This window comes from Porites lutea, chromosome 12 (genome assembly GCF_958299795.1).
Source record: "Porites lutea chromosome 12, jaPorLute2.1, whole genome shotgun sequence".
In the NCBI taxonomy this organism is placed as follows: Eukaryota; Metazoa; Cnidaria; class Anthozoa; order Scleractinia; family Poritidae; genus Porites; species Porites lutea.
In genome coordinates this window covers 23,540,276-23,553,232 of record NC_133212.1, presented here as the reverse complement: position 1 = coordinate 23,553,232, position 12,957 = coordinate 23,540,276, and the positions used below count along the sequence as shown (strand labels likewise).

Below are 12,957 nucleotides of genomic sequence, written 5' to 3'. Positions count from 1 at the left end.
ATACACATAATGCTCGTGTAAACAAAAATCAATTATTAGTGCGCCACAAACAACCCTTAATTCCAAAGTTCAATGAATGTGGTTTGTTTTTACTCCTGTTCTTAAATTCTGTTTGCGAGAGAATATACTAGCGACTGGACCTGTAAAGCTGCCGGTCTAATGCTTCAGTTTTTGTGGTTTCGCTTTTTTGTTTATTTCGAAATTTGAGAGTAAAAACCGCATACCGTGACACAAGACTTGCGTTTTCGATTTTGAAGATCAACTGTTTTTTTTGTTGTCAGGTCATTGGTCACTAAGGATTATATTATATTTGTTCACTGAAGTGCTTGTATTGCCACAATGTTATTGATCCCAATTGTCACGATTTTTTTCTAGCTTTATTTTCCTTTCCCAGTCAGGTCTAGTTCGTTTTCAAAACATATAACTTTTGTTGCGACGGGGCAAGAAAGAAATAACTGCGGGTTGTGTCCCAAAAAAGAACAGCACGGTCCAAAGTCTCGCTAGAGGGTCGAAGTTTGATTTGTCTATTTGGCAGATAAAGGAAGAATTTTAGTCCTCTTACATGGACTAGTGCAACATAATATCCTTCAAAGGAGCTTTGTTTTCGATCCTGTTTTCTAGAAGAAATTGAATTTTGAAGCATTACATGCTCTTCAAACCGAGTAGCCTGTTTCATTAAGCTTTCAATAAATCTTTTCTTTCAAATCTCATTCTTTTCTCGTACTTAATTTCCCGTCTTCAGACTAAAAGCTTAGACTGGAAGGGATGCAAAACGAGGTTTTTTTCTCCTTAAACTCCGCAATTTGGCCTTTAAATCAGGTGGTCGTTCAGCGGATTCGCACAGCTGTGCGTGGTCAAAGCATTTCCGGTGTTATTAATACATTTTATGTAAAAAAAATAGTTTGAAGTGACAAAGGCCCCTTGTCTCACTTCGGGCCTTCATTTCTAGGTCAAGGGTAATAGATTTTGGCGTGGTTTTATCCTTGGGGAGTGTAAAAAAGAAAACTGACCGCGAAACATTTCAGCAAAAAAATTTTGCCTGAGGAAAGTGTGGGTTTAGTGGACGGTGTTATATTTCGCGAAACGACCGCACGTTTTCCACTTGAATCTGATCTCTACCTTATAACAGCACTCATGATGAATCACGAATAACATGTTTTTATTTGTGATAAAAAGATTATTTTTGTCGATTGGCAAAAGAAGCTCCTTGTACGACCACCTTAGAGGGCTATGTTTATGTTTGTAAAACGCGATTCGTGGTAATACCAGACATTGAATAGCTGTAAATATATCTGTTATTTGAAAAGGAAAAAAATTCCAGGCAATCTTCGTTTAGTCTAGACCATGTGCAAAGGGAATTAGTATCCTTGGCTTCATTACTTTCTCGGGTGACGAAACTAGAATCTTTTATTTTTAAGAAAAACTGAAGTCACGACACAACTTATCCCTTTGAGTTTTCCGCAGTACATATTCAAGAACAGATCACCTTTTGACTAGGAACTGAATGACAAAACTATTTTTTTCTCTGCTCAAAATTATACCTAAATCACGCCATTATTTAGCCTACAAATCCAGCCACCTCACATCACTCCCCTTCGGGTAATGTTTGGACGAGAGGCGATGAGGATCGGCTGTATTCGTAAGCTAGCCATACTGAATTATGTACTTAGAGATTTCATTTCGGGTAGCAGTTTATTTACGTCGTGAGTCGCAATACATTTGAAAAAAAAACAAGAAAAAAAAATTTAAAAAAATCTTAAACAGCAGTCATCCCAATTTCCGGGCAAATCGCCACCCGGGCATTCCCGAGTACAATCATTACGTAAGAAAAACACTGTGAAGGCCAAAAAGGAAAAACGAGGGTTTTTCATATTGGATACGTTTTGTTTCGATGCGACTATATAATCTTTTTGAAATGCAGCGTTTCAGCAGATGTCTATATTTCTGGGCTTGAAAGCTAAAAAATTCCGAGTGTACTGGGTATAGGGGAAGAGGTATTGCCCTGCCACTGACGGGCACTTGTGAAATTTGATTCTCTGATTAATGATTTCTATCTTAAAATTTGTTTGATCGCTCCTGAAGGAATTCTAGACCACTACTGTCACGTTTGCCTCTTTTCCTTGACTTGTCTCTCAGACTTAATGAGTCAGACTTGAAGGTGTGCAATCAAAAATTATTGCATGTCTCATGGCGGAAACTACGTGCTTGTGTATAATCCAATTGCTCCTGGTGCTAATTGATAGTCGAAAGATGACGTAACAGTTAGGATTTGTTTCTTCTTCTTAAACTTGCTAGCTAATTCAGGACTGCAGTATTTTGATTTTAACTTACGCGGCCGTAATGTGATACAAGGTCAAGTTCAATTCTATTGAGCCCATATATGAAAGATATATCAAAACATAAAGATATTAGTGGTTTCACATAGTGTTGGAATCCCACAAGTGAACTTCTCACAGTGTCACATTTAGAAAATGCTCCTTTTTGAAACTTAACTGAAATTAAATGATCGTGGGTTATACCAAATGCCCTACAAACTTGCATGTGATCAGTCAAACTTCTGTGCTTTACATGTTCGAGGGGAATCTGCAATAAAGAGCAAACCCCCCTTCTCACCTCTAAAATAATGGATTAATCCGCGAAGACGCGCCAAACGCGCAACTTCCTTCCTTCCTCGATGTTTTTTATTGGGGGGTGGGGATGGGGAGACTCAAAAGTTTCGTCAATTATGTCCAAAAATTGTACGTAAGGTTTCATACCAACGGCAAAACAAATACCCTGTGAGGAGAGTTTTTCTGGGCCGTTCTACTTTAGCTAAGAGCGGGAATGACTTAGGCAACGGGAAACATCTGCTCCCAAAAATTAGCCTACGTCACAGATCTTCGAAGTTGACTCAAAGAAAACCTCAAATGATAACGTCGAAAAAATGAAAGAAATGGCAGGCGCAAAGAATTTCTCCTTTTGCTCCCGTAAATAAACCAACAATGTTCGATTTGCCTGACAAATCTTGTTTGGTATGTTTATTGGCATTCTTTCACTATTTCTGACATCATTCGAAAACACTTCTGTTAGTCACAATTCACTAGAAAATGTTGTGTTTGCCCTTGATTCGGTGAGACCACCCATACTCGATATTTCATCCTTGCCAGTTCTTGCCCCGAATTCTTGCGGAAGTCTAGGTTTTTTCTTTCACTAGTTTTTGTTTAATCCTTTCCTCTAAAAGGGACTCGTATGAAATTTCTCCTCCAATGAGGTTTTTTAACCTTTTAAACCCTAAGATCAAAATTTGAATTCTCATTTATTGCCCCTATTCATTTCCCATAGAAGTAGTTGGGAGAAGCTGATAAAATATCATCCAAAATTGATCTTGTGTGATCATATCCGAAATTCTCATGACCACTCTGTTTTACAAAGCATTGATATCACGGGGAGAAATTTAGTACTGATCACTCTTAGGGCTTAAAGTGGTGTGGCTTATGGTGTCTGCTGTCACGTAAGATTGTGTTCGCAGGCCCATAAAGGAGGACATAAAATGAGAGAAATAAAAAACCGTATAAAATAAGTCGTGTTTGTAAAAAAATTTTTCCCGTCGGTACATATGAAGAAGGATAGAGAAGAGAGAATATGCTCTACCGAACCAGGACGCAACTAATAACTCAGGTCATTTCACTAATAATAATATATGAAAGACCTGTGCAGGGCAGTCCCACAGCAGGTTTAGATGCAGTAGAATAATTTTAATGCCAAAATGCCAACTGTCGCAAGGCCAGTGCTTTTGAACTCAGTCACAAATCAAGATGGCGGATACGCGCATTTGCAATTCAAAATCCAGCGGTATTCCTGTTAAAAGCTGCGCCCGCGATTTGTGCAGTGACTCTTGTGGAAACGCTGTTTCGACGGAAAATATTTGTGAATTAGAGGTAATATTTTGATTTCTATGATCCATATTTTGTCGCAGCAAAGCAAGGGCAGTTGTTCTTTAACTTAAGTTAAGTCTGAAGTAAAGTGGCAAAATATTATGCCCAAAAGAATTTTAGTCGCAGAGGATGTAGTTTTATATCCAGTCGTTTAATGTATTTGGTCAACAAGTGAAAGAAATCTTCATTGTTTAACAAGTTCTTCTCATCATTTAATACTACATGATAGATTTTGAGAGAAAAGCGTAGTTCTAGAAAAGCCTGCTGATACTTATTTCTTTCTTTTCAGCTTGACACAGTTGAGCTCTGGGAAGCACAGAGCAAGAACCCCGGTCCCTTGAAATACCATGTATCTCGGGGATCAACAGCTTTTGCTGAAGAGCTTGAAGCTCAAGATCTTGTATTTAGAACCGACCGCGGTCGAATCACTGAGATCCTCGCCCATCCAGAGGAACCTCCCCACGTATTGAACATCAAGAGGGGTATACTCAGCGCGTTACAGGTGCAGTTCGTTAACGAGCATGCCGTCTTGGAAGAGGTAAGAGACTGTTTTTTGCCCCTTTACTCGGTAGAGGGGGGGGATTCATGGGGAGGGTCTTGACCCCTTGGGGGCCAAGTGTAGCCCAGGGGTGAGAACACTCGCCTCCCACCAACTGATCAAATCCCGGCGTCAACGACGTATGTGGGTTGAGTTTTATTAGTTTGGTTCTCTCCAAGAGGTTTTCTTCGGATACTCCGTTTTTTGCCTCTCCTCAAAAACCAGCATTTCGAAATTGCAATTCGACCAGGAATGGTAGACGGAAGAACCACTACGTCGATGTGCTACCTCTCAGTCGGTAATTACTGTTATTATTATTGTTATTATTATTGAGGGGAGGGGGTACCCCAAGTAGCGAAGCATGAAGATACAAAGGACTCCCGCGTTTGAGACTTAAGTTTCCTTAGCCAGACTTTCGTTACCAAAAAAAATAAATCATGTGTTTGGAAAACTTGGCAAGGGAGAACTGAGTGACTTTAGCCGTGTTTTTACTAAACACGAAACCTCTTTAAGTTTCCTTGTCAAGGAAAAACTTGGAAAGTAAAACTTGCTCGTGTGAACGGTCTGGATAAACAAATTTGAAATAACCCTAGCCACTGTATTTTTTACAATGGAATTTGTGGCCTTGACTGTCTTTGTTCTAATTCGCACCTTTCAGGACGATGTTGTTGGTAAATGCAAAGTGCAATACACCATCAAATCTCGTCACATCAGCGGTCGACCCAAAGTGATCTACAAGACGCGAAACCTGACGGAGTGCTCCGATCGCGCACAGACAGACGTCGGAATTCACGTGCATTCTTACGAAGAGAAGGTATGGTTTAAATCATGTAAAACACGACAAGTACGATCCGAATTCTTGGCAGCCGGGAATTTGTGGAAAGACTCTTTAAATTATAAAGGATAAAAATTGAAACATGAAAAGTGTGAGAGGCGAAGAATCGAGGCGAGTTCGTCATCTCCATGCACAAAAGTAATTAATTGACGACAAATGTTTCGACAAACTGCGAAGGGAACTGCTAATATGTAGTGATGAATAGGGGACGTTTTTAAGTATCAGTGCAGTATACTCTGTTAAGTAAGCCCAGCAAGCGATATTGGCGAAGAGCTGAGTTGCGTTAAACAAAGCGTTTTCAGAACTTTCGTAAATAAGGCAATGTCGGAGTAAAAGGTTAGGCAAAGCGGCGCCATGACGTAACCGCTCGGGTGTGGATTGAGGAAGTAAAAGGGTTAAGAGTACTCACCTGCCGTCGGTAGCTTCAAACACTTCTCCTTTAAAGCAACACGGAAAGGGAAGAAGTCAAAACAAGGATTTGAGGTCACACGTGAGAATCGAACCTGGGATCTCTCTCGCACAGAAGTCCGCGCACTAGCCGACGGTGTAAATCCTTGCTCCTAAAGTGCAAAAGACACCTCTAAGCTTTTTATTACTGTTTTTTTCACAGCCACTGAGCTTGCTGAATTCTCACAGCACGTGTAAGATGTACTTAACTGCCAAGACTCGAACACAGAAGGTGGTTTGTAAGGAACAACACATCTTTAGACCCTTCTCTGCAGGCTACAAAAATACATCTGGAGCTATTACCACCACCAGGTAAGACGTAAAAGCCAGCGTATTCTTTCGCCTGAAAACGTGTAGGCTACTATTGAGGGCTGTAGCCGGGATATTCGACTTCTCGTGGAATAAACATACAGTGGAACCTCAATATAACGAACCTCTATATAACGAAGTCCTCGGTATAACGAACGATCTTCTTTACCCCAGTAATAGCAAAATATATGAAAAAGAACCTCGATATAACGAAACCTCGGTATGTTGAACACATTTTGCCAGTGCCTTGGCCCTTCGTTATATTGAGGTTCCACAATGTAATTAATTATTCTTTTAATTTCACCACAGACAAGTCTTGGAACTGCAATCAATCAAGACAACTGAACCTGAGCCAGTTGCTATCGGTATGTATTCAAATAATTTTGCACTCCTGATTTTAAGATTTGATAGAGGGTTATTTGTCAGCAAGGGAAGTTAATATTGGCCTTTGTTAATGTAACGCTGGGGACTGGCTCCTTTTGGTGTCGAATTGCACTGTGGGATTGTATTAGAGACGAATTTGACCCAGTATCCTGTGCAACCTCATAACACCAAATAGGGAGCTTTAGCATCGACAAGTGCAACGGCAGCGAAAACTTCACTTTTAAAATGAATTCGCGTTTTTTTCAAACTTTGTCGCGCTTATTTCAATTCGCTGAAAGCGGATTTCCCTGGAGTTAATTTCTTGGGGACCACACACAAGTTTTGAAAGAGGAAGAAAAATTCGTTGTCGCTTCTTTACGTCCTCCATAAAAGTGAAATTGGGAATTTTCACGCCGCAGTCGTGCAGTGAAGGAAAAGAAGTGTACAAAAAAGTGTGCTGCAACTTAAGAGAAGCGACAGCTTTCCCAAAAATGTCTCATGGTGCAATTAGAGACAACACTGTGTAGCTGTGCCCGGGGTATTTTCTTGGCGGCTAGCGAAGCGAAAATCAATTTGTCTTTCCCCTCATCTACTCATGGCTCCGCCGATAAAACCCTTCGGCACTCTCCCGCTAATGGCAGTCAGGCACACAGGCTGTGTAAAACTTAAATCAGACAAAGTCTAAAATCATTTTACTGTGACGTTGCTAGAGCTTCTCTCTTCTCTTTCGGCTAAAAACCCTCCAGGATTAAGTCATTAAAGGAAGTAGCACAGATTACATGGCGTAAGAACTAGGCTAACTGACTTTTTGACTTAAAAAAGCTTAATACTAGCTAAATAACGTGGAGATGAAGGTCATCAGTTTTTACGTACGTGGACTTCAAGTAAAAGAAGGTAATCCTTGTAATTTTTTTCAGAGGAATTTCGGTCTGTTTCACTGAAGTACGCCCATTCCACACCCGTGTCCAACGAAGATGCCATAATTAATGCGTACTATCTGGTCAGCCGTTTGACCCAGCAATCCCGTACGAGTACCAAACCAGACTCCGCACAGCACTTCTCGGAACTTGTGTTCAGTATCCGCAAGCTTAACACTCCAGCCATGGAGAAACTGTGGCAGAAGGTACACCAAGAGGAAGATGAAAAGATGCAGTAAGTGTTAATAATGTCACCTCACTCGACAGATAGGAAAACGCCGTATTCAGGCATTAGAGACTGGCTTCCAAACTGAGAGAAATATAATGTAATAACTGCTTAAAATATCACCCAAAGGTTTATGTAACAAATCATGGCAAATACACATGATGGCACGAATGGCCTCAGTTAAGGATGATTAAAACGGTGAACGATTGGGTTTTAGAAAGTTGTTTCACAGGCCAAAAAGTCATTTTCATTTTTTTGTGTTGCATACGCGAGAAAGACGTTTTATGTTATTTTTAAAGGGTGAGTCATTTGTTATTGAACCCAAGGTGAAGTTTCATGGAACGTATTTGACAAACGTAAACAAAATGGGCTTAACTTTCGTGTAACGGTCCCTTAAGCGGCGGTCACCGACACCGTAAACCCTTGTGTTCTCGAGAAGGTCGTTAAGCGAAATGACTGTTTGATCTGCAAGATTCTTTTCATTTTTATTCGCTGTCTTTGGTGAATCTATAAACTCATAACGTTGAATTAGATGTAATACTGTGTGGTATGTCTTGATAAATACAACTACGTCCTTGAAAATCTTTTTTTTAGTGAATATCTGTACGATGCTTTACCCCACTGTGGAACGGGGGGCTGTGCTAAAGTGATGAGTTATGCCATAAGGGAAAAGTTAGTTAGCCATGAGCGAGGCAACATGTTCCTGGCTGGTCTTGCTATGGCGTCAAATCCCACCAAGGAGACGGTTGAACACGTGTTGGAGCTTTGCGAAGAGAATCCGGGTAGAACGGCCATGTTGACTCTAGGAACACTTATACACAAGGTCTGCGAGAGCAACCCTCGGGAGTGTGACGAAAAGGTTAGTTCATAAAAACCTGAAAAAAATTGTCAGAAACTTATCTCGGTACAGACGTCTACTAGCGAAGCTTGTGTTTCCTTACAGCAATACAAGTCAAAACAATCATAAAAAATGTCCTTTGTAGGAATTAGGTACTAAGCTAAGCACGAGCTCCAATGAAGGGTATGGCTTGTCCCGGGTTACCGTTAGTGATTGAGCAAAGAATGTAAGCCGTTTAGCATCCGTATGAAGCCAGTGAAATGAGTGATGGAGAGTGAGAACTGTACAATTCCTTGCTTCTGAACTAGAAGACCTATAAAAGAAATTAACACAAACAAAGAACCCAAGAAATTATTGTTGACCTCAGGTCAACTCTCTAACTAATTGAGCAGCGCGGTCAATCCGAAGCAGGATTAGGCTCGATTACCTTCCCGAGCGAGCAGCGGAAATCGAACTTAATGTAGGATGCCCAAAAATAAAACGTGTAACGTAAACTAAAATACTGTTCCACTTTCGCCCCCGCTAGGAGGAAGGTAGCCCCATCACCAAAGCGGAAAGCTTCTTGAAATTACGTCTTGGCTTTGCATGCGAGGGTACAACACCAGAAGACTTCGAAAATATGCTCATCACTCTGAAAGCCATTGGAAATGCTGGCCGTCCTGCGTCTGCTGAACACGTCCTGCTGAGATGCGCCCTCAATCTGGACGCACCTGTCAACATGAGTATTGCTGCATTGGAGGCCCTCCGTCGCTTACCTTGCAACAACCATACGACGGAGCAACTTCTTAAGATTTATGGCGAACACGACCTCGATGTTGAAATCCGTATCGCTGCGTATCTCGCTCTTATGAAGTGCCCCAGTCCAAGTGTTTTCAAAGAAGTCGCTAGAATCCTCAACGACGAAGTCAACAACCAGGTTGGATCGTTCGTATGGTCACATATGACGAACGCCATGGAGTCAACAGAGCCAGTACATGGTCTTCCTCAGGCCGAGATGATGAAGGACGCTCTGAATGGAATGAAACTGCGAGAGTTTAATCTCAACAGGTTGAAATTCTCACGTGCTTGGGAGGGATCATTTTACAGCGGTAGGTTTGTTACTTCTGGCCATGCTCTTCAGCTATGACTTTCGACCATGCATAACGTCGGAACAGTACTCCGTGTTTCTTGTGACCGATAAAAAACATTTTAAGTTAGCGACTCTACCAAACCGTTGAGCGCTCTTCGTAGCAAAGCATCACCATTACTAGCGACATAACAAATGCATCAGAATAATGACGGGCGAAAATTGTACTTCTTTATTGAGATGACAAGGTCAAGTTCGTTCTTGGCTATAAGTATCAACTAGAGATTATGGTCATTGGTCATTCTTTCCTCCCCCATGATAGCAACGTAACATTTTGTTTAAATTAAGAGTGATGAATTAATCTAACTGTACCGTTAGTCTAGCAATCCAAGCTTTATTTTCAGATTAGGGTCTGTTTGTGTCGAAGATAGACCCATTACCCTTACTTAAGGTTGGCTTCTGTTGATGTAGGCTTGTTCTAGCAACTACCCCGTCTAATAGTTCCTTTTTCTGTTTTCATGCAGACGTTTTGAGATTTGGTGGATCGGCGCAGAGCCACATTATCTTCCATCCCAGCAGCTTCTTTCCACGTAGTGCCATGCTCAACCTTACAGTTGATGTCCTGGGAGCGTCCATTAACGTGCTTGAGACAGCCGCACGCTTCGAAGGTGTGGAAATCCTGATCGAACAGTTCTTTGGTGATGAGGGGTACTTCCCTGATGACCGCATTATGAAGATGTTCAACCTGAAGCCGTACGAGGAGAGAGACAAGGAGGAGAGGACTGTCAATAAAGTGCTCCGAAGACAGAGGAGTCTGAGCATTGAAGATGACATCAACCGTGTAGAGAATCATCTTCATAAACTTCACCGAACAGTAAGTTAAAGGAAATCATTTCCCAAATGCAACATTTTTCCCCTAAACGGCCGTTTATGCAGATTCTTTAGGGACTGTATCAAAATTACAAACGTTACAATAGGCGTTGTTGAACCTCTCTGTAGCGGATTCAGTTGACCGCTTTTTTATCTTCATGCTATGAAACAAATCAGCATCCTTCACTTATTTTGACTTCCTCGCAGAAAAGGCTTTATCTCTTCATATATCTTACTCTTCAATACAATGAAACCACGAAGAAGTGACCACCCGGCCAAGGCCCATAAATACTAGTCTTAGTGGCGAGATTTTAACAGGAAAATAACGGAGTGGTCCATAGAATTAAAGCGACGACAACGCTGACTTCGCGATGAGTAGGAAACGAAACTTTGGTGTTAAGCCCGATGGAATGCTTTTGTGACGGCGAGTTCAAAAGGTTTTGTGTAACTCCTTTAGCATTGAATGAAGTAGTCGAAAGATCAAAGTCCAGTTGTTAATTTTTACTTCCAGTCGCCAACGTTCCGTTTTGCTCTAGGTCACTAGTAAAATGGGGTGGCTGCAAGGTGGGTTTCCTCTGTGGCTCCATTCCATTTGGTGAAGTTAGTGAAGATGTTGTTTTTCCAGAATAAACCTCTCTTAGTTATGTTTATCCATCACTTCGTGGGGTGACTCATAACGAGGTTTTCGTTATCTCCTTTACAGATGGACAATCGAATGCATCACCCATCTGGCGCTCTCTCTGTGAAGATGTTTGGTAATGAGATCAGACTTGCCAGCTTCAACGATATTAGCTGGCTAAACGATGAGATCGACAAGGTGAACGTCATCGATTTCTTGCTCCTGATGGCAAAGGGTGGCAAGAAGACCTTCAGCAAGAGTATGATGTTTTTGGACGCCCAAACTACCGTCCCTACTATTCTTGGTCTGCCGCTCAAACTGAGTGCTAAGGGAACCACCGTTGCTTCTGTGGAACTCGCTGGAAAGTTTGACATTAGGAATATGTTCTGGGGAAAAATGAAATTTGATATTCGAGGCCATGTAAAGCCAAGGTGAGAAAATAGCGGAAGCGGCTAATCGTTTCTCGATACCCCACGTAATTCTTTTTTGTCAATTTCTTATGTCTAAGATGACAACAATGATGATTGAACCGCGTGCCTCCTGGTTGGCTCAGTTGGGAGAGCGCCGATCGGCTGAGCAAGAGGTCGCGGGTTCCCCGGCCGGACCAAAACTCAGGGTCTTTAAATAGCTGAGAAGAAAGTGCTGCCTTTGTAATGACATGTGCAAACGGTTAGACTTTCAGTCTTCTCGGATTAGGACGAAAAAACGTACATCCCGTCTCACAGCACTTTCACTTACCTGGTTCTTGTAGGACGTAAAAGAACCCACACCACAGTTCGAAAAGAGTAGGGGACGTAGACCCCGGTGGTGCGGCCAACCTTTCCTGTGCTGGGTGGGTTATCTGTGAGGTGAGATCTTTATGTAGAGATAAGCTCATGATCCTCCTTCAGGTGTCCTAATGGCTACCTGTAAACAGTGTGTGTAATACGTTTAAAACTACTAGCTGGCGTATTAATCAGCAGTGATACTAACCAATGCCACAAAAACTACTCTGTACTCTGTAAACAATGAAAATGAAGATCGAGCTATTAAAAGTTGACTTCTTAAACGATTGAGGTTTTTTTGTTTCAACTGACGTTAAGCTTTTCTTTGTTTTATACAGTGCTGTAGTCGATATCTCTGGTCGAATGGGCGTGAGCGCTGTGCACGCTGAGGCTGGTATCCTTGTCAACTCATCTGTGTACACTGTTACCCAAATCAAGGGAAACGCTACTTACTCTCAGGGTGAACTATTGAAGTTTGAAGTCGGTGTTCCTGAGGAACCTGTGCAGTTTTTTAACTTCTCGTAAGTACACGAATGGTGATACTTATTGTAACTATGAAAGCATGTCTAAGTAGGGACCACAACGAAACCGGCTCTTGGATGTAATACGTACAGGAACTGTGTCACGAAATTTATCAAAATTATAGCAGTGGGAACTGCTACCAAACTGAGTGAAAAACAACTGCTCCAAACATGAAAGTCTCTGCTGGCAGGGAAAACATAAAAAGAAGGTGTAAGTAAAACAGCAAATACAAGAGAAAGCACGGATGGACAAACTCGAAGAAGATCAAAACTGATTGCAATTTTGGCTTTTTGAAAACTTGTAAGGCTAACAGATATTCAAAGTTAATTGTCTTTTTTATATAATGTTTGAAAGACAAGAGCAGTTTGACACCATGCTGTAATTAGGTAATTTCTCACGTTCCATAATGAAAAAATACGCGTAACTGGTATTATAGGCAAAATGAACTCGAGGTTCCACTATGTAGACAGCCGCGACACGGCTTCTTTAACTAAACTGTTTGCTTCTGTTACAGGTCGTCTCTTTTCACTACCCTCAATGATGAGAAACAGGCTATTGAAGGAACACCAAGACGGCTTGAGGTAAAGAACTCAATTTACTTAAAAGTGATAATATTTCCCTTTGATCTGGGTCCTTTGACAGCTCTGCAAAATTACTCTAAGAGCTTCCAAGACCTGTGGATAGGTTTTGAATTTAAAGGTGGAAAGGAGTGCAATATGTTTTTAAGTG

The 12,957-nt window shown here is 41.4% G+C and overlaps 1 protein-coding gene across 1 annotated transcript in view; it reads left to right on the top strand.

Annotated features, from left to right (window-relative positions):
• Positions 1 to 12,957, top strand: part of LOC140922133 (uncharacterized) — a 37,894-nt gene that overhangs the window by 3,668 nt on the left and 21,269 nt on the right. The window contains exons 4-14 of the mRNA XM_073372154.1: positions 4,204 to 4,452; positions 5,111 to 5,266; positions 5,898 to 6,046; positions 6,353 to 6,408; positions 7,324 to 7,558; positions 8,144 to 8,408; positions 8,914 to 9,475; positions 9,978 to 10,327; positions 11,027 to 11,373; positions 12,045 to 12,227; positions 12,743 to 12,809. Coding sequence (XP_073228255.1) covers positions 4,204 to 4,452; positions 5,111 to 5,266; positions 5,898 to 6,046; positions 6,353 to 6,408; positions 7,324 to 7,558; positions 8,144 to 8,408; positions 8,914 to 9,475; positions 9,978 to 10,327; positions 11,027 to 11,373; positions 12,045 to 12,227; positions 12,743 to 12,809 — 2,619 coding nt within the window. The remainder of the gene's footprint in view (positions 1 to 4,203; positions 4,453 to 5,110; positions 5,267 to 5,897; positions 6,047 to 6,352; positions 6,409 to 7,323; positions 7,559 to 8,143; positions 8,409 to 8,913; positions 9,476 to 9,977; positions 10,328 to 11,026; positions 11,374 to 12,044; positions 12,228 to 12,742; positions 12,810 to 12,957) is intronic.